Genomic DNA, 19,992 nt, shown 5'->3' with positions numbered 1-19,992 from the left:
TCACTTGGCACGTGATCAGTTACAGTAAATTATGTGAACATTTCACATATGTAGGCATGATCTGTGGTAACTGCAACCACCCTAACGGTACAGATTATGAAACAGATTTCTCATAGCTTATAATAAGTAAGTGCTCAGAAAACACTTGCTGAGTCAATAAAAGAGTGAATTTGAATATAACATGCCATTGGGAATAGCCATCTTTTTTATTAAAACAAAAACTTGGTTAGTGTTTTTAGTTCTTGAAAGGAAATCTTTAGACTTGGGGCTGGGGAAGGCTACAAAGGCAGCCAGGATTGATCTTCCTGCTAAGGATTCTTGGGTTTGGTTTCCACTCCCGTTTGTATGCTGCTTTTCATGGTGTATTATTCCTGAAAATGATTAACACTGAGGCCAAAACCCTTCCTTCATTACCCCTACCATGGCTGAGACAGACTGAACTTTCAAAAAGTGTTTTGTTTTTTACTAAATACTTAGAGGAAATAGAGGAATACAGGAACATAACTAATCCAGCTTATATAAAATCAGATTTCTGATCCTGTCATAGCTAGCTGTTTAGTTATCCTAGCTGCTAGTACTCTAGCTGCACAGGCTGGCACAACTTGCAGGACCCCTTGAATTTCTTACATCCTAGCTCCTGACCTGATTTTTCAGAGGGACTCCTACAGCTCATTTCCCAGCATCATCCTCCCAGACATCTTGACATTTTGGCGGTCAAGACCAGGAAAGCCAGATAGTCCTTTTCTGCAGCCCAGTGTTCTTTGACTCACCCACTTCCGGGCTTTTTAGCTAAAATTTAAGTGTACACTTATTTTTGTGTTTTGTTTTTTGCTACCAGCCCAGTATTGTTACTATAGTTATACATTTTTCATTCTCCCTCTTAATTTTAAAAGTAAAAACAAATGTTTTTATTTATAATTCTTTGAATATAACTGAGATTTGTTTTTTAGATTTTGTTCACTAATACACTTCATCATTGGGCTTATTTCTATCATAGAGAATGATTCATTAACTGAATCTTTATACCTCAAAAGATTATAATTATCTGAAATTGTCGACCATATTTTTGGGAATTAACTCAAAGTTGTAAAGTCTACATTGTAGAAATTCCATTGCATTATTACTGTTTATGTAAACCTGTATACTAATAGCTCCAATAATGGCAATCTTATATCTAATTTAATGATTCAAATTGATAAGGAAAGTCTGAGCACATAACCTGATTAATGAATTCACAAAGTGTCTCCCCTATTATAGGCCCTGACTTCTGGTTGGCTTTTAACTGGTGTGTTGGAGCCAGTAAATAAAAGCCACACCCCTTTCCCAGATATGGACTATTGATGGTTATTCAAAAGTAAACACTTGGAAGGAGGCCTGTTTGGTATATTTTACTATCTGTTCACCTCCAACTTTGTGTAAGCTGAATAAATATAACACAGTGAACCAATTTGAAAATCTTAAAGAGGCAGTAAGATGGTTCATTTGCAGACCAATGAGCTAGCTTACATTTTCATTTTTGCAGACCATATTCATAAGCAGTGTGTGGCTTTGGTGGTTTTCCCACATTTATATATATATTTATTTACATACACAGATATTATTAAATAGACACTCTGAAAAGGAGAACCATATGCCCTCAGAGCCATTTGCTACACTTAGAGTTTCATATGCAGCCTTTTTGAGCACTTTTGAAGAAAAAAAAATTGCTATTATAAATTACCTCAATTTCATTAATAAAAGTAATATAACTTAGAACATTATTAAGTATTTTCAGTTTAATGAAGTCATCGATAATGTAGGCATTTTCAGTTTTGTAGGAAAATAATTACAGCTGTTAATTGTATTGGTAAAAAACAAAACAAAACATGTAGCTCAAAAATGTGATAGTTTGCTATGCTGATGCTATTTTTACAAAATCTGGAAACAGTATTTTATTTGGTTTCTGCTTTCTCTGAATTTCACCGGCAACCATGCATTCCTGGAAGAGAAGTCTTTTTCCAGTTGTAGAATATTCCCCAGCCTGCTTCACAAATATGTTATGAGGCTGCAGGTTTACACATGGCTGGATTTTAGCCAAACATTTTTTAAAGTCGTTTGTGATATGTGTTATATGTCTGAATATAAGATGGAGAAATGTGAACCTGCAGGTAGGTAGCTTTTAAGCTAAATAGCTGGAAATGGTGGTTTTGACTAATGAATCTATGTCTGCCTGGTTTTTTAGAAGCTGCTTCTTAAATATAATAGAACTTCGGAAGTTCTCTTCTTGACCCTGTATTATTCAATAGTTTTACCAAGGACTTGGTTGACTACCAAAGTCATAAATGTTGCAGACTTGGGAGAAAAAAAGTTTGTGTATGGCTTCTATGAATTCTGAAAGGTGTAAATAGGTCAAAATCAACAAATTCAAAATAGTCATATTTAAAACTATCATTTTTTACATGCTGTTACATATCCAAGGATCAGTCACTATACTTTTTTAAGATTATAGAGGTTAATAAATAAATGTTGTATGAGTATTGAATTATGCTTAATGCATTAGATATACATTACATTTTAGTTTTAATGGTAAAAACCTTAATTACTTTTGCATCCACCTAATACTTGTGTGCTGAAGAATTAGAGTGAAATTACAATTAACCTGATTTTCTTTCAAGTTAAAAGTTGCTTATTATAATAAGGTTGTATACCTGGAATATGCCACTTTCCTTAAAATAACAATTTGTTTTGTCTAGCTTAAGTGTATTTCATTTGGAAAAAGCAAATTTGTAATCCAGTAAAACTTAAATTTTTGTTCCACTAGAATTAGTATTTATTGTATTAGTATTTGCCACAGGTTGATCTGTTCGTTCTCATACTGATCCCATGAAGTAAACACATTTTACAGATGAGGAAACACATTCCGACAAGTTCTGTAATTTGCCTAAGGTTATCAGTTAGTAAATGGAAGAACCTAGGACTCATATTAAAGACTGTCATTAAAGCCCGTGATCCTAGCTACTATTTTTTCCTTGATGCTGGTCATTGTAAGTTAATACTAGAAACTCTGTTTTTAAATGTCTTTGATGTGGTTTCTTTGTAAATAATGGTTGTACAGCATTCTTACCATACTAGCACTCTCGCAATACTTAATTTTCCTTGGAAATGTTACATAAACATTCCTACAAATTGGAAAAATAAAAGGTTGTCACACTTTGGTCACAATTCTTTTTTTCTAGGTCAACAACTACAATATCAGCAATGTGTCCCATAACTATGCCAGAGCTGTCCTTTCCCAGCCCTGCAATACACTGCATCTTACTGTGCTGCGAGAGAGGCGCTTTGGCAACCGAGCACACAGCCATTCTGATAGTAACTCTCCACGAGAAGAGATTTTCCAAGTGGTTCTTCATAAACGGGACTCTGGTGAACAGCTTGGCATTAAATTAGTGCGAAGGACAGACGAACCAGGTGTTTTTATTCTTGATCTGTTGGAAGGGGGATTGGCTGCACAGGACGGCAGGCTCAGCAGCAATGACCGGGTGCTGGCCATCAATGGGCATGACCTGAAGCATGGAACTCCGGAGCTTGCTGCCCAGATTATTCAGGTAAATCCTCTTGGCCTTCATTCCAAACGCTTGGCCATAATGACCATATAGCAGTATTTGTTTTCATTGGCAAATGACATCAGAATTCAGGGGACATTTTATATTTCATTAGAAAATCAGGTGTAGCTACCTGAGTTCTTTAAAATCCACACAAGTATAACTTCATTGGAGATAGTCTTTTCTAAAAACTGCATCCCCGTGAACTTTGGGGATGGTTATTTACAGAGTGTGGGCTGTACTGTTTCACATTCATTTCTCATTTGGGCTCTTGGTTCCATGATTAAGCCAGATGTAGCAGATGGTAGTGTCCACCATTTAGAAGTGAGGAAAGGGAAGCTCAAAAGAGTTGTGATTACCAAGGATCTGACTTACATGGTGTCTTAACTCCCTGACTGGATTTATATAAATAGGAGAAGAGTAACTCTTATCTCTATAGCGCCTTGTTGGTGATGTTTTTAAGGAATTCAAAGTGTTTAAAATACATGATAAAATTTGTCCACATAGCATCCTTGTGACGTAAGGAAGGATAGTCATTATTAGAGAAAGAACATGTTTTTTATAAAAGCATGAAGACAGATAAATTGGAAAGTCATCCAGAGAAGATATACACATTCTGCAGCATGCCATAGCATTTAATGATATGAGCAACTTCTACAGTGATAAGGGTGCAACAAAAAGATGTTTTTCTTAAAGTTAGCAGAGCAAAACACTGTAAAGGAAACCAAGCATTATATAATTGAGTACCAGGAAGTAGGGTAGGCTGATAGTCATTGAAAAATGTATTTACAACACAGAATCAAATAACAATGAAAATTTAAGACTATAAGAAAATCCAAGTCTCAACCCTCTTTATTGTGTTGAGAGGAGATTTTGATATTGGTCTAATTTCATAGACTTGAGGTTTAAAGAAATTGAATGCCTTAAAATCTCCTTAAATCAGAGGCAACATTAAGACCTATATCTGTGGGTATCGGCCAGCAGCTGCATCACTAAAACCCAGCTTATCTTGTAAGAGTGGAGATTGGTGGGAAGGAGGGGAAAAAAGAAGAGGAAGAGGAAGAAAAAAGCTAATGGAGTTGTAGCATTTGTTTGAGTAAAAGAGTCAAGTGAGAGGTTGAGAGGTCAGCTCAATAAGATAGAAAATAATAGATAAACTATATGTCAGGCAATGTTTAAATTATCTAATTTAATTTAAATGTTTAAATTATCTAATTTAGTTCATTCAGTTGGATGATTCTAACTAAATTTCTAACCAAAATATAAGAAGTATAGATACACAGGTAGAAAATGTATTTTAAATTGTCCATGATAATATTTTATATTTAAATGTTTATGTTTCATCATCTTTTGTGCTATAATTTTCTCCAAATAATGGAAAACTGAAGTTGCTCAATTTGTTTCTTTTTGAAAATAAGTAAAAGTCCTACTGCTTTTGGATTTTATATATATATACACACATACATACTCCATGTCGTAAAAGGAAACCAATAATAAATGATTTTTGTGAGGCATTAAACTTATCACTTATTTTCTAATGTAAGAATTGAAAATAAAGTGTTTTCTTAACATAATTGACTATAATCATGGGAGAGGTCTCCACTTTGTACTACAATTTCTTTAAAGCAGGCTATTATATTTTCCCGTAGGTATTACAGTAAAATTCGGCATTGTGGTCGTGACCAAGAGTCATCATCAAGTAAATTAGATTTACACTTTGAAAGGAAGGATTACATCACTTGTAAAAATATAACTGGTATAAACGTATGTTCAAAATATAATAGATAATAAGCCTGTAAATTTAAAACAATAGTCATGAATCTCTAAAATAATTTAACCCTTGAGATGTGTGTGTCACATTCACACACATATGCCATACACACACACACATACACACACACGTACGTATATATAAAGTCTTGTTATGCAGGATTTCTGTAGTCATTATTTTCAAGAGTGTTGAAGCTGATGTCCTATTTTTGACTCAGACCTAAAGCAGCAGAAACAAAGCTGTGCAGAATTTCATTATTATTTCTGAAGTAGCTACCGTGGAATTTATTTCAAAAGTCACAATGGACTCTAATCAAGTTTCGAAGCAGTTCTTCCTTCTATTTTATTTCCTTTGTTCTCCCTTACAATATCAAGGCCAACCTTGAAGAGGCAAGGAAATATTACAAAAAAAGTTACCAATCATGAGGAGATGAGAGCCCAGGCAGTGTGACCACTTTGCCTTGGTCATTTTGGAGGTGGGGTTACAGAGGGCATGCCCAAGATCTTTGTGTGTGCGCCTCAACCGCAGAAGTTTTAAGATATTAGCTAATGAATATTTGCCACCAGGTGCTTGCGGTCACTGCCCAGATGATGCCCTGGTATAGTGATTGAGAAGTGCATTGAAAATTTCACTGCATATAGTCTTTAAAATGACAAACATCATTAGTGACTTGTGGTAATGTATTTGTGTTTTCTTCAGGCCAGTGGAGAGAGAGTGAATTTAACAATTGCTAGACCAGGGAAGCCCCAGCCTGGTAACACCATGAGAGAAGCAGGAAATCATAGCAGCAGCAGCCAGCACCACACACTACCACCATATTACAGCAGACCAAGCTCACATAAGGTAAGAATTTTTTTTTTTTAATGCCACTATCAAAGGATCATTGTTACAAGCTGATAAGATTTAAATGAAGTTTTTTTGTATGTCAGTTATACCTCAGTAAAGCAGTTTTTTAAAAAAGATTCCAGTGAGCGTTGTTTTTCTGTTGGAAAAGGTAAATATAGGTGTTTAGAATGTGAAATGTATTTATTTTGCTACTTTGGATAGTGACTGCTTTATTTCTTAGAACTAGAGATAGTTTCTTGGAGGGGAAGTTTCCTTTGCTAGGTGATTAATGAGAAGCATGAAATCTTCTATTTGTTTAATCTTACTTGAAAGTGAAATTTATCTCGGGTTGCTTATTTAAATGTATGAGTTGGTTATTGAAATGACATAATGAAGACAAGATTGACAAATCCATACTTAGCAATTGAGCCTGTTGCCTACAAAACCAGAATTAGAAGTGTGAATATTAAACATATGAATCAGGAATTTCGATAGGTACATATAGAATATTTCTTTTTGTTAAAGCTTAGAGGAATATTATCCTAAATCATTTAAAATTCCCATATGTTAAGATTTGTTACTGTTTCTTCAGAATCACTATTTCAGTGGTTTTATGATGTATTCCACATTTGTCTGTCTGAGCTGAGAATTTTGATGCTACCTCACTTTCAGTCCAAAAATCTGAAAGGATGGTCCTTTAGCATTCTTTATATTATTTACTTCATTTGATCCTTTATTTGAACACTTAACTTCCAGTAAGCCAGGAGTTTTAAACAATAATGTTATGCTTACCTAATTGTGTGAAAATAAAGGCTATATGTGAGCTAGCAAAGTAATTCTCCTTAAGTAAAATTAAATTGTTTTACTAAACAAAAACTTATTGTCACCTGAAAGTACAACATTTGAGTGAATAATTATCTTTAGAGTCTGTCTCTGGTACCCTAAGACAGCACTAGCTTAAAGACAATCTTTTTGGCCCATCAGGTTTATATGGTTTTCTGAGCTTAAGTTCTATACAGACTTGTCACTGGTCTTTGGTTTAGTTAATACTTAAAATAAATTATAATCACAGAGTTCATTCTCATTTCTGAGCAAAACCTGAAATGTATGAAGGAAACCTGTAATTTGCCTTTAAATAATGACTGTGGAAAAGGGGTAATTGTTTTAACAGGAAATTTTGAATAGGCGTTGTTTCATATAGCCAGTCCTTGCTTTACAAGTTTTGTATACATGTAAAACTATAAGGTACAAGTTGATAATTGAATCTTCTATGTTATTGAACTTTATAATAATTTGAGATATTGGTATATATAACAACATTATAGTTTTAAGAGACTTTGAAAGACTGTACTTAATAATTAATTCCGGTATTCATATAGCAAACTCTCCTTATTTCAGTTTTGGACACATGTATTTTTCTGTTATAACTATACTAATTCTCATTCTCTTTAATTTTATATGACTGTTCTAAATAGCAGTGCTTAATTTATCCTTATGCCAGGCACTCTGCAAACCTGGCTGGTTAGAGCAACCACTTGAAATGGAATGTGTTTGTTTAGCTATTTACTACAGTATCTCTATTTGTTATGTCAAATCCTGATATAGTAAAGATCTCCTAGGGAAAACACATACCAATTCACCAAAACAACCTTTTCAGACAATTATAATCATTCTAAAAAATTAAAGGATATATTAGTCTACTACAAAGCTTCCCAGTAGCTGTTTCAATAAACATTCATGTGGTTTTAGGAAGTTCCTTGAAGTGTAGTGAGTATAATCTTTGAAGTTTGGTTTGGTTCCTGGGGAAAAACTACATACATTTCAGTCACCTAGGGTAATAAAACACTCACCCTTAATTGCTTAAATATCTAAGGACTGAACCTGCTTAAATAAATACACTCCAGGCTGCGTTTGCCTGAGTTATCTTTAGAATAAAGTTGTGTTTGCCAAATTTTGAAGGCTGCTGACATAAATTTCATACCTTTAGATAAGAGAGCACCTTAAAATGTTTACAAATTTTCTCCTTGGTCATAAAATTTTCTGAGAATACTGTGCTGCTATTACAAATGTAAATTTCAAGAGTATAGATTTCACGTCTAGAGAAGTGTAGATAGGTCTAGAATTCCAGGCCCTGATTTAGAGATTTGATAAATGCCATTGTTAACTGTTAAATACCTGTCAATTCTTAATGTGATTTAAGGAAATGTTATAATTGTGTAAATATAATTTGTATTTTTTATTTTTTATATATTAACAATGTTAATTATCTGTAACATTCTGTTAACAGTTGATAAGTGTTAAAACCTTTTGAGTCATTATCTTGTGCTATACACAATGGAATAGTTCTTGTGTAGGTGCATATATACAATATGTACACGTAGTCCATCAGACTATATGGATATATACAAAATATGTATTTGCATTAATATATATTGTACATACTTTTAACACACATAAGTTTTGAATCCCAGGACAGTTGCCAAAATTAAAAGATTTGGGACAAGCTTCATGACCTCCCTAAGCTTGTTTCATCATCAGTAAAATGGGGTCAATAATACATACTTTTAATACTTTCATGAAGGTTAAAAGAAATAATGCAGTAAAGGCATTAGCTTTTCACAGGTTAAGCTCAAATGTTATTTTAATATTAATATTGCATATGTACATCTTATTTTTTTACTGAGTTCTAACTCAAAAGAAAAGTGACGTTTTATATTCTTTTACTTCCAGGAGTGTCTCAATAATAAGTAATAGTAACAAATGTCAGTAAAAATAGGAGAATACTAGTTTGTTGGGAATTTATTTCCCTCGTCAGTGACTTTTTCAAAAATTGAGTCATTTCATATCCTTTCAGCTTTTCATGAAGATTTTGAAGGTAGATTTGCACCTTTTTTATTATTGAATACTCATAGTCCTAGTCAGTAAGAATAGGAAGATAGGTCGATGGTCTTTTTCTCACAGTTACCAAAATCTACACTGTACTTTTGTACTACTCTGTCAACTTTTCTTTCAAATAAATGGGGAGAAAGATGGCAGTAAAAGTACTTGATTTGTCTTCAGATTCTTAAAACTCAAAAGCATCATTTACTTTTATGCAATAGATGAAATGTGAAGCTCAAATTATACCAACGATGTGTTTATTTTACTTTGACTGCCATATTTTAGCAGTCCTGAGTTTTTCACTTACATAAACCGTCATATGAAAATAACATAGTCCAAAATTTGACATTGATCCACAGTAGACTTATTAGGAACTGTATATTACTTTCATTTGCAAGCAAGGAATAAAAATAATCACTTTATAAATGCCATGTAAGTTATTACCTTAGTTTGAAGTAATAACTTCAACTATATTTTATTATTATCCAATAATTTTTTTTCTTGTGTGTTTTAGGATCTTACTCAGTGTGTTACATGCCAAGAAAAACACATTACTGTAAAGAAGGAACCACATGAGTCCCTTGGCATGACTGTTGCTGGGGGCAGGGGAAGTAAGAGTGGTGAGCTGCCCATCTTTGTGACTAGCGTGCCGCCCCATGGCTGCCTTGCACGAGATGGCAGAATCAAGAGAGGTAAGATGGGACCTTAAAAATTTTTTACCACATCTTATTTCTGAATTAACGCACATTTTTAAAAGTAAAGAGTATCTACAAAGTATCTATTAAATGTGACTTTTTAAAATCTTTTAAACTGTCCCTTGCATATGAAAGCATAAAGTCATTCTATGAGGTTAGAAAAATGCCTTATATAAAGAAAAGTTGCTGAATTTCGATGACAGTTTCAGAATTTGCTAACCTTTACTGAGACTCTTGGATTATTTTATCTTGGGAAAAGATCCTCTAGCATTACAGCAGACTTAGGTACTCTGAAGGGCCATCTCACTGAAAAATAAATGTTTCTTTTAATAAAGTGTCTATGTAGAAAGGGACTCAGAGAGGAGGTGGAGTGGAAGACAAACTTAATTTTAGGGATAAATGCTTTTGCCATTTCATATCCCTATCAATGCTATATAATTTGTATAGATGGGGGTTGCAGTTAGCCACTATTAGCATGGTAAAAAAAAAAAAATAGCAGTCTCCATTGACTTAGTTTGTTTATAAGGTAAGAAAAGTGACTCTGAAAACGTTTTTCCAGGATGAGGTTGAATCCCTGCCTCACACCATAAACACAAGTTAAGCCATGATGAATTCAAGACCTAAATATAAGAGCTGAAACTCTTAGAAGAAAATACAAGTGTAAATCCTCATGATTTTGGATTAGGCAGTAGTTTCTTAGATATGAGACCAAAAGCAAAAGCAGCAAAGTAAAATATAGACAAACCAGACTTGAAAACTGCAAACTTTTGTGCTGCAAAGAATACAACTAAGGAAATGAAAAAATAACCCACAGAATGGGAAAAACATTTGCAAATGATATATATGACAAATGGCTTGTGTCTAGAATATATATTCTTACAACTCTAATTAAAAAGACAGAAAACACAATGTAAAGATGGGAAAAGAATCTGAATAGACATTTCTCCAAAGAAGATAAATAAATGGTCAGTATTCCCATGAAAAGATGCTCAGGCCAGGTGCGGTGGCTCAAATCTGTAATCCTACCACCACTTTGAGAGTCCAAGGCAGGTGGATCACTTGAGCCCAAGAGTTTGAGACCAGTCTGGGCAATATGAAACAACGTTGTCTCTACAAAAAATAGAAAAATTAGCCAGCTGTGGTGGTGTGAACCTGTAGTAGTTCCAGTTACTCAGGAGCTGAGGTGAGAGGATCACCTGAGCTCCAGAGGTCAAGGCTACAGTGAGCTGAAATCATGCCACTGCACTCCACCCTAGACATCAGAGTGAGACCCTGTCTCAAACGCAAATCAAAACCACAATGAGATACTACTTTACAACCAGTAGGATGACTATAATAAAAAGGACAGCCAGTAACAAACACTGGCAAGGATGTGGAGAAACTGAAACCCTCATTAATTGCTGGTGGGACTATAAAGTGATACAGCTGTTTTTGGAAAACAGTTTGGCAGTTCCTCAGAGAGTTAAACTGATTCCTCATATAGTTACCATATGACCCAGCAACTCCAATTTTAGAGAAATGAAAACAGCTGTCCATATGAAAACTCATACCAGTTCATAGCAGCATTATTTACAATAGCCAAAAAGTGGAAACAACTCAGATGCCCATCAGGTGATGAATGGATCAATGGAATGTGGTCTACCCATACAACAAAATATTATTTGGCCGTAAAAAAGACTGAAGTACTGGCACAAATTACATGGATGAACACTGAAGATGTTATGCAAGTAAAAGAAGCTAGATGTAAAAGACCATGTATGATTCCATTTACATGAAGTGTTCAGGAGAAGCAAATCTGTAGAGACAGAAAGCAGATTAGTGGTTGCTTAGGGTTGGGGAAGGGGAGTGACTTCTGATGAGTATGGAGGGAGTGATTAAAATGTTCTTAAAATTACTGTAGTGATAGTTGTACAACTGTGAATATACTGAAACCACAAAATCATATTCTTTAAGTGGGTGAATTGAATGGTATGTGAATTATATCTCAAGCTGCTATTAAGAAAAGATCATTTGTCCAGTTGTAGAATTGGCGTAATTTTATTTCCTTTTTGTTATTGTATTTCCTTTTTGTTATTTTATTATGTTTTCTAAATTTTCTACAATGAAAACGATTTGCTTTCCTAATCTAAAAAATCGATGATAAATTTGGAGAGAGAAATTTCTGTAGACTTTGTAGCACAAATGTCTGCTTCCTACAAAACTAATCCTTTCCTAACCTTTGATATAATCCTCATTGCTGTTTTTTAATATATTACTTAGCAGAGCAACAGTTCTTTTCTTCCTCAAACAGGGGAAAACATTCAAACCACAAGTTTCATTTCTTTGTGTGAGTCCAGGGACAGCTTCTCTGTACATATTCTGATGTTTGCCCTGAGTGAACTCTGCAGGGCTGTCCTTATGTATGGAACAGTATAAAGTCAAATAAATTAAAAATTTATTTCTAAGGGCAGAGGATCAAATGATTTTTGATTGGACAGAATTGTAGAAATCTCTGAAACTCCAAGAAGAGAAATGAACCTCCCCAGCGCCTATGCACAGCTAAATTCAGACTGATGATTCGGACTTCCAGTCATGTCAGGGTTCCTCAGGCCACACTTTTTTCCATGTATTATGACATTATTTTAAAATTGTGAAATGTTTTCTATGTTGGGTTTCTTCTCAATATTATAAAAATTACAAAGAAATAATAAATGCCTTCTCACCTTATCTAATCAGAATTGTGGGCACTAACTTTTGTTGCTCAGTTTGTAAACAGCAAGATTTGCAGGTGAATACTCAGTGGCTCAGCTCATTTTTCTTGTTTCTTCATCTGAAAGGTGATGTGTTGCTGAATATCAACGGCATTGATTTGACCAATTTAAGTCACAGTGAGGCAGTTGCCATGCTGAAAGCCAGTGCTGCGTCCCCTGCTGTTGCCCTTAAAGCACTTGAGGTCCAGATTGTTGAGGAGGTGACTCAGAACACGGAGGAGCAGCCAAGTACTTTCAGCGAAAATGAGTATGACACTAGTTGGTCCCCATCATGGGTCATGTGGCTTGGGCTTCCAAGGTACTGAGTGCTTTCTTCTTGTTTGATGGAAATCATAATCATACTTGCAACCCTTATGAGACTGTAGCATAATAAATTTACCCATTGGGAGAAAAAAATCTTCAACTCAATAAAAGTAGGAACATCAAATCAAATTACAAAAGAAAATGGTAATTTTTCTTAGGAGAGTACATTTTAAAAGGTACACAAAGAAAGCAGTTGTGTCCATTCCTATTAAGGCTCCTCAGCGGGCTAGCCATGAGATTGGATAACCCCGTCTCTTGCTTAGAAAACCTGTCATTTACCAACACTCATTCTGCTATGTGCTCAGAGTTGGTGCATTTTTCATCAGGAAAACCAGGCCAATCTTGGGGCATCCCCCCATCCCAGAAGCCATTCTTAAACACCGTTTAAAATCTTTTAACTCTCCCTAAAAAGGTAGCATTTAAACTCAATTTTTATTGGACACAGGAGTCTAGTAAGCCAAACCATTAGTGTTCAAGAATGACTGTTCCACTTTTACTTTTTACAAATGTGACCAGCCAACATATGCTGTGGTTGATCAGTGTTGGGGTCACAGAAACACATGGAACCCCCAGTGGCATCCCAAGGTACATTCCTTTCCCCAGTCAGGCAGCTGTTTGACATATGAAGAATGTGTGTTCCTATCACTATTTGTTGCCTAATCCATTTAGATTCTTATTGTTCTAAGAATCCTAAAACTGAAGTATGAAGCATTTTGATTCTTGACCAAGTATGAAAATTATTATTTAAAATAAAAATAAGCAATAAGAATTTGCTATTTTCTGAGCCATCTGACTCATGGAATATATTTATAATAACAACTAGCATTTGTATATTTCAAGGCCCTTTGCCCATAGTGGGTGAAAAGTGGTCTACTTGTGCAGTGGCTGGCAGCGTGTTGCAGACCTCAGAGCTTGTCTGCACCTCTATTGATGGGGCAAGCAGAGAGCAGCAGCATCCTGGAGAAACTTGGTCCCTAGTGCTTCCTTTAATTTTCCTTATCTGTATACCAGTCTAGTTTGGGGGTTGGCATGTTGAGCTCTTTGTTCAGAGTATTTTCTGGTGCGCTAGGCATAACAGCAAAGATTTTAGATGAGAAAAACACAGTATTGTAAAATCTGTTTTTGAGCCCACCTGTGTGGAAAGAATACCTGTCAATAAAAAGCTACTATTCTATGTATGTATGGCGGTCTCTGTTGAATGCAAAGCTATATTCAACAGCCACGTGTCCTCCTCAGTGGGTGCAAAAGGCACTTAAATGCAGGTTTCACGCCGCATAGGGTAGCAACTCTGCTCTGTTTTTCTTGGAAAGGGAAAGCCTTCCACTGCAATTTGCTGGGGTATGCCAGAGAGCTGTTTGTTTCGGAAGATACAGCATTAGAAAAATAACCAACACTGTCACTTTAAATCCAGGCCAGTGCATGGGACCTTGTTTCATCCCAGTAGACTTTCTTATCAATGAGCTAAGAAACTAGATAAGATGAGAAGTTCTGGCATGGTAAACATTGCTTTATAAAATCAGCTCTTTAATCTGTTTTATGGATTAGAAACAGGAAACCTTGCCTTCCATCCATTTAGATCCAGTTTCACATAAAGTTGAAAGATATTTATTTATTATAAAAAGATTTTTTTCTGTATCATTCAGGTGTGGGTTTTTTGTTTGTTTGTTTGTTTGCTTTGTTATTAAGTTGTTACTCACTGTGTTTGTTCCCAAATCCATAGAGCTATGAAAACATAAGCACATTTTTTTTTTTCTTCCTCTCTGGACACATCCTCCAATATGGCAGTAGCATTCTAACTAGTTTCTCAGTGTCTATGATACATTATATATGTATATGTGTGTATACATGTGTATATATTTTCTTTTTTTTAAGAGATGAGATCTTGCTCTGTTGCCCAAGCTGGAGTGCAGTCGTGTGATCATAGCTCACTGTAGCCCCAAGCTCCTGGGCTCAAGCCCAGCCTTCCAGTTGCTGGGATTACAGGCACATGACACTGTACCCAGCTTGTCTATGATAGAGAGAAAAAAAAAGAAAAATATTTTTTGTTAGTGTTTTTCGGATTGATTTATCTATTTTGGCAATTAGATAAAATGCCCTTAAAATGAAAACATTCTAAGTAAAGGAGAAAAGAACAAATAACTCCTCATGTAGACTAAAAGCCTATAGGATCTTCAGAAAAGAGGGAAGATAATTATCTGCCTTCTTTTTGGAAGCTACGCGCCTGGTCTTTTTCTTCTTTCATTCGCGTGCTGGACTTGGCAGTCCTAGACCTGTTTCATCCCACTTTAATTCTTCTTGTAGATAAAAGTGATTAGTAGAATTGAGGAGTTTGCTGACAATGCAGTGAGCAGATATAGGTACATAACCTTTTTGTACAGGTTACTGAGGCATAGTTTGTAACCAGGTTCTCTACTTGTGTGTATGTGTATATGTCTTCACTTGGGAAGACTGAAAAAAGCTGGGGAAATTTGAGTCTACTTAGGACTGTGTCTGTGCTAGAAAATGGATTTTCAAAATAATCTACTCAGAAGGAAGTAAATAGCCCTTTTTCTTTTATCCAGGAGTGATAAAGGTAATATGGTATGGGGTTATAACAAAAATGAGCGGCTATAAAAGCCTCCACATTTATTTTTTCTTTATTTTTGTTTTTGTTTATAGTACACTTCATAGCTGCCACGATATAGTTTTACGAAGAAGCTACTTGGGAAGTTGGGGCTTTAGTATCGTTGGTGGATATGAAGAGAACCACACCAATCAGCCTTTTTTCATTAAAACTATTGTCTTGGGAACTCCTGCTTATTATGATGGAAGATTAAAGTGAGTCTTCTTCTAATTAATGATATGATTTATGTTGATAACACTGGGCATGATCTAGACCAGGGGTCAGGGGTGAGCACCAAATCCAGCCCATTATCTGTTTTTGTAAACAAAGTTTCAATGCAGTGCAGCTAAATTACTGGTGTATGTACTATCTGGCTTCCACACTGCAACAGCATGGTTGATATCATCGTGACAGTGAGTGTATGGGTCTTGAAGCCTAAAATATTTACTACCTAACCCCTTACAGAAAAAAAATTTGCCAATCCTGATCTAGACTGAAGTGTTACCTTTACTATCTTGTCACTTACACATATAGTTCATTAATCTGATAACAGAAAATGAACCTGAGTTATTTCACTGGACATGTTGTGATGTAACATTGAGCGCTGAGTAAGTTTCCCACACAGCCTTCTCAGGTCCAGTCCTGTCATTAGATGACTCTGCTTTATTTTTCTCCACAGCACTCATCTCTACCTGAGATCATATTTATGCAAGCTCCATGAGGGAGGGATCTTGTTGCATTTATTGTTATATCCCTAGCAGCCATAACAATACCTTGCATAAAGTAAGATCTCAATAAATATTTGATGAATGAATGTATAATAACTTATGGGATGCCAGGCCCAGTGCTAAGTGCTGTGCATGCATTATGTAATCTTCTTAACAATCCTATGAGGTTAAGTTTCATTGTTCCTGTTTTAAAACAAACAAGGTAACTGAGGCCTGGAAAGGTTAAGAAACTTGCCCACAATGAAATAGCTGAAAGTGGTTGGCTGGCATTCAAACCCAGGACTGTCTGGCTCTAGATCCCTGGCCTTTAACCCCTCTGCCAGCTGCCACCACTGAGCAAAAGTCCTTGCTCACTGTACAACGTCTTCCTTATCAAAGATTGGGCACTGGGAGAAGAAAGAGAAGGTGTCATGGCAAGAGATCATCACCAGCAGAGAGGAGGTGGTTGATTTTAAGTTCTTAGTCCCTGTTTATGAACCAGTTCTTAAAAAGTAAATGTTGACATTCTATATAGAATGCTATGCAAATAGAGAATTTACTCTGTTTGCAAGGAGTAAGTGACATCTAAATAATGTGTGGAAAGGTGATTAGGAGTGGTATGGTCCAGGTCAGCCTATATTGATAAAGGTGAAAAAAATCATTTTAGGAGGAAAGAGTGGGGAAAAATGGATTAATCACTCTCCTAGCTAAGTTACTCAACCAGTCTGGGCCTCTGTTAATTATAATTTGTATTCCTTCTACTTCCACAAAGAAATTGAAGTAGTTAACAATAAAGTAGCATATTTATGGTATAAATAGAAGACCAAAAACCATAAGGATAATTATGATAATTATAATCATAAGGCTGGAAAAGTCCTTCGATTCATCATCCATCCACGATAATTCTACTTAGAGTACAGTGAGTGTCAACAGCTGAAAGAAGAGGAAGTATGGGTCTTATTTCCAATTTAATTCAACCTTCAGACGTATGAGCTCTAAGAATGAATAGGGAAATGGCAGTCAAAAGAATAAGCAACCCCCTTCAAATGAATGACTTTTTTTTTTTTTTAAGAGAGAGCACATTTACTCTATATTTTGCTTAAATTAGTGTGAAAATTACTCTGCTTGCCCTTGACATTCACCTACTGGTTTTGGAGTGGTTGGCACAGGGGTTTCCTTGATTGGCAAGGGAGAGCCAGCATAGGCTTAACAGCTGTCCCAGACAAAGTAGATAATACACCCTAATCATTGACAGTTAAATGGTAAGTGAAACTGCGTCTTTCATGCAAAATAAATCCCAATTGGAATATTTTTAATACCATGAAAATAGTAACATTCTGTGTCTGTCTCTTTTTGTCCAGGTGTGGCGACATGATCGTGGCCGTAAATGGGCTGTCGACTGTGGGCATGAGCCACTCTGCACTAGTTCCCATGTTGAAGGAGCAGAGGAACAAAGTCACTCTGACTGTTATTTGTTGGCCTGGCAGCCTTGTATAGGTTTTGGAAATTGGTTTTGAATCTTGTGTCTTCCTTTTTTTAGGTTTTTGAAAGAAAACTCTTTGGTTTCATTGTGTTTGTGGTTGTTAGGAGGTGCTGACACAGCTGGTATACACAGGGCCAAAACCCACTAAGATTGTCCTTTTATGTTTATTTAAATTGTTTCCTGAGTTAGTTACATTTCTTTTAGCTTGAAAGTCTTCCACTAACCTTTGCAAGTTTATATTTTCAGAATTCAGACTTAGTTGTTACAATGTTACCTATGGTAATGAGCCAAGCTCCCCCAAACTGTGCCCCAGCTGGAGTAAAGACCTTCGGGTAGGTCTTTGTTTTCAGTAACTGAATCATAGAATAAGTTATATATCCCTCAGGCCTGATGTCAGCGAAGCCAGTAACAACAGCGTGTACTGCCACTGTCATGACCAATGCCATGAATGAGGATACTTTAAATTTTGGTGATAACTGGTCCCCATTTTTTTTTATTGGTGCCAACATTTCAAAACTTCATAATGTTTATCAAGTGATTTTCTGGTTTATTTCTACTATAATCTCTCAATGCTTATAGAAGATGGAGAAATAAGTCTGACAACACTAAAGAGATTTCTTAAATAATATACTATTATTAGAATAGTAGAGAATAAAAGATAATGTTACCCAGTTACAAAGGAATTTGGATGGTAATTACAGCTTAATGTTAGAGATGGTAAAGCTGCACTTGAACAGCCCAAAAGCATAAAAATCTATTTCCAAAGGAATGTTTTGCTCTGTAGGGAAAATCTGAAGTAGTTTTTGCCAAAAATAATTTCTAGAGTTGTATTATTCTTAGTAGTAATCTTGGCTAGAAATGTTTTTGTGATTTATCCGATTAAATGAGATGATAAAGATAAAACCATATTATTATTCAATACATATATATTACAGCTAAGTAAGAGAAAGGGAGACCTTTTATTTTACTCAGGTAGAAGTCTTTGTGTATTTTAGAAACAATTATTTTTCTCATTATTTCTTAAGAGCTTAGCTGTTTCAAGTAGGAGACAGAAAGTTCCCTTTTATTGGAAATGTATGTTCTGATGTGTCTTCAAGTCAGCTCTCGGTCACGAGACTATTTCATATTTTTGAAATGTTTTTGAAAACTATGACTAACCCATTTTTTTTTTTGTCCTTTATTCGACATACTTATCCTCTGAAGAACACACAAATAAGTGAATAAGATAAAAATATCTTTACCTTATTAATATGCATACTTGAAAAAAGTTTCATTTAGAAACCTAGTTCAGAATCTGAGCTAATTTACAAGTGACCTCTGTAACAAATGGTATTGATAATCAGAGAATGTATTTCAGAATACTACAGTACAATATATTATGACGCATGACCGCTTTATTTTCAGACTTAGCAATTGCATTGCTGGGGTTTATTGTATCTGTAGCATGTCACTGATTATTTCAGTTAGTTTTGTAATGATTTAAAAAAAAAATCTTTGAAATAAATAAGATACAGCAACAATCATTGCTACTGACTTGTTCAACCCCCTAGTTACACTGTATGGTCAACATATAACAAGATACAGTGGAATGCCCCATACAGTATATTACTGTCATGTGATGATTGGCTTTGGAAGCAATTTGATATTGAAATGCTTTGATATTCTAACTGACATGGAACAAGTTTTTTCCCTGCTCCCCAAATAGAATTTTGTAATCAACTTTGCTATTTTTTTAAAGTTTGTAACAATGTGTCATTTCTTGGGGAGTAGCCATCCATCAACAAATATCCTGACTGCTACTTTGTTATACACAAAATACTTACATTGAACCTGGTGGCATAATGAGTATTTTGAAAGAAGACATTTTTTTCACTATCATTTTTATCATAGAAATCTTGGAATCAGCTTAAGCTGTAGCTTTTATGACAAAAGACAGTCATTTTTTGCTCAGAGTGATATTTGGTGATGGAAACTTGTTCATAATTTATTGTTACTATAGAACTATTTGGATTTTCTCATTTTTAGTTCGATAGTTGAATATTTTGGTTTGTTCTGTGCCTTCAGTTTAAATTATTTCAGGATTTTTCAGATGTTTAAATCATGGTGTGAATCATTCAGGATGGAAATAAACGTCATCCTTTCCATAATAGTAACATTGTCTCTTTTCTTGAACAGTAGCTGTGGCTTAGTCTGTGATCTGTATTTTTGTTGGTGACGCCACTGTTCTTACAGTATACTGAGCATGAAACCTCAGGATCACAAACCCACCTTATTCCCACAGTTTGTTTTTCTTTTTCTTTTCCTTTTTTTTTTTTTTTTGGAGACAGTCTTGCTCTTTCACCAGGCTGGAGTACAGTGGCATGATCTTGGCTCACTGCAACCTCTGCCTCCTGGG

General features: G+C 35.2%; 1 protein-coding gene across 3 annotated transcripts in view; it reads left to right on the top strand.

Annotated features, from left to right (window-relative positions):
- Positions 1 to 19,746, top strand: part of LNX2 (ligand of numb-protein X 2) — a 73,068-nt gene extending 53,322 nt beyond the window's left edge. For all 3 annotated transcript variants that reach the window (XM_032294378.1, XM_032294377.1, XM_032294376.1), the window contains 6 exons: positions 3,216 to 3,584; positions 6,052 to 6,195; positions 9,572 to 9,749; positions 12,569 to 12,800; positions 15,464 to 15,622; positions 17,476 to 19,746. In XM_032294378.1, the coding sequence (XP_032150269.1) occupies positions 3,216 to 3,584; positions 6,052 to 6,195; positions 9,572 to 9,749; positions 12,569 to 12,800; positions 15,464 to 15,622; positions 17,476 to 17,611 (1,218 nt within the window). In that variant the 3' untranslated portion in view covers positions 17,612 to 19,746. The remainder of the gene's footprint in view (positions 1 to 3,215; positions 3,585 to 6,051; positions 6,196 to 9,571; positions 9,750 to 12,568; positions 12,801 to 15,463; positions 15,623 to 17,475) is intronic.
- The last annotated feature ends 246 nt before the right edge of the window (positions 19,747 to 19,992 follow it).

This window comes from Sapajus apella, unplaced genomic scaffold, assembly GCF_009761245.1.
Source record: "Sapajus apella isolate SASKATOON/1434 unplaced genomic scaffold, GSC_monkey_1.0 scaffold32, whole genome shotgun sequence".
NCBI lineage: Eukaryota > Metazoa > Chordata > Mammalia > Primates > Cebidae > Sapajus > Sapajus apella.
Note: the sequence above shows the minus strand (reverse complement) of the source record. Positions and strands in the feature narration are given on the sequence as shown.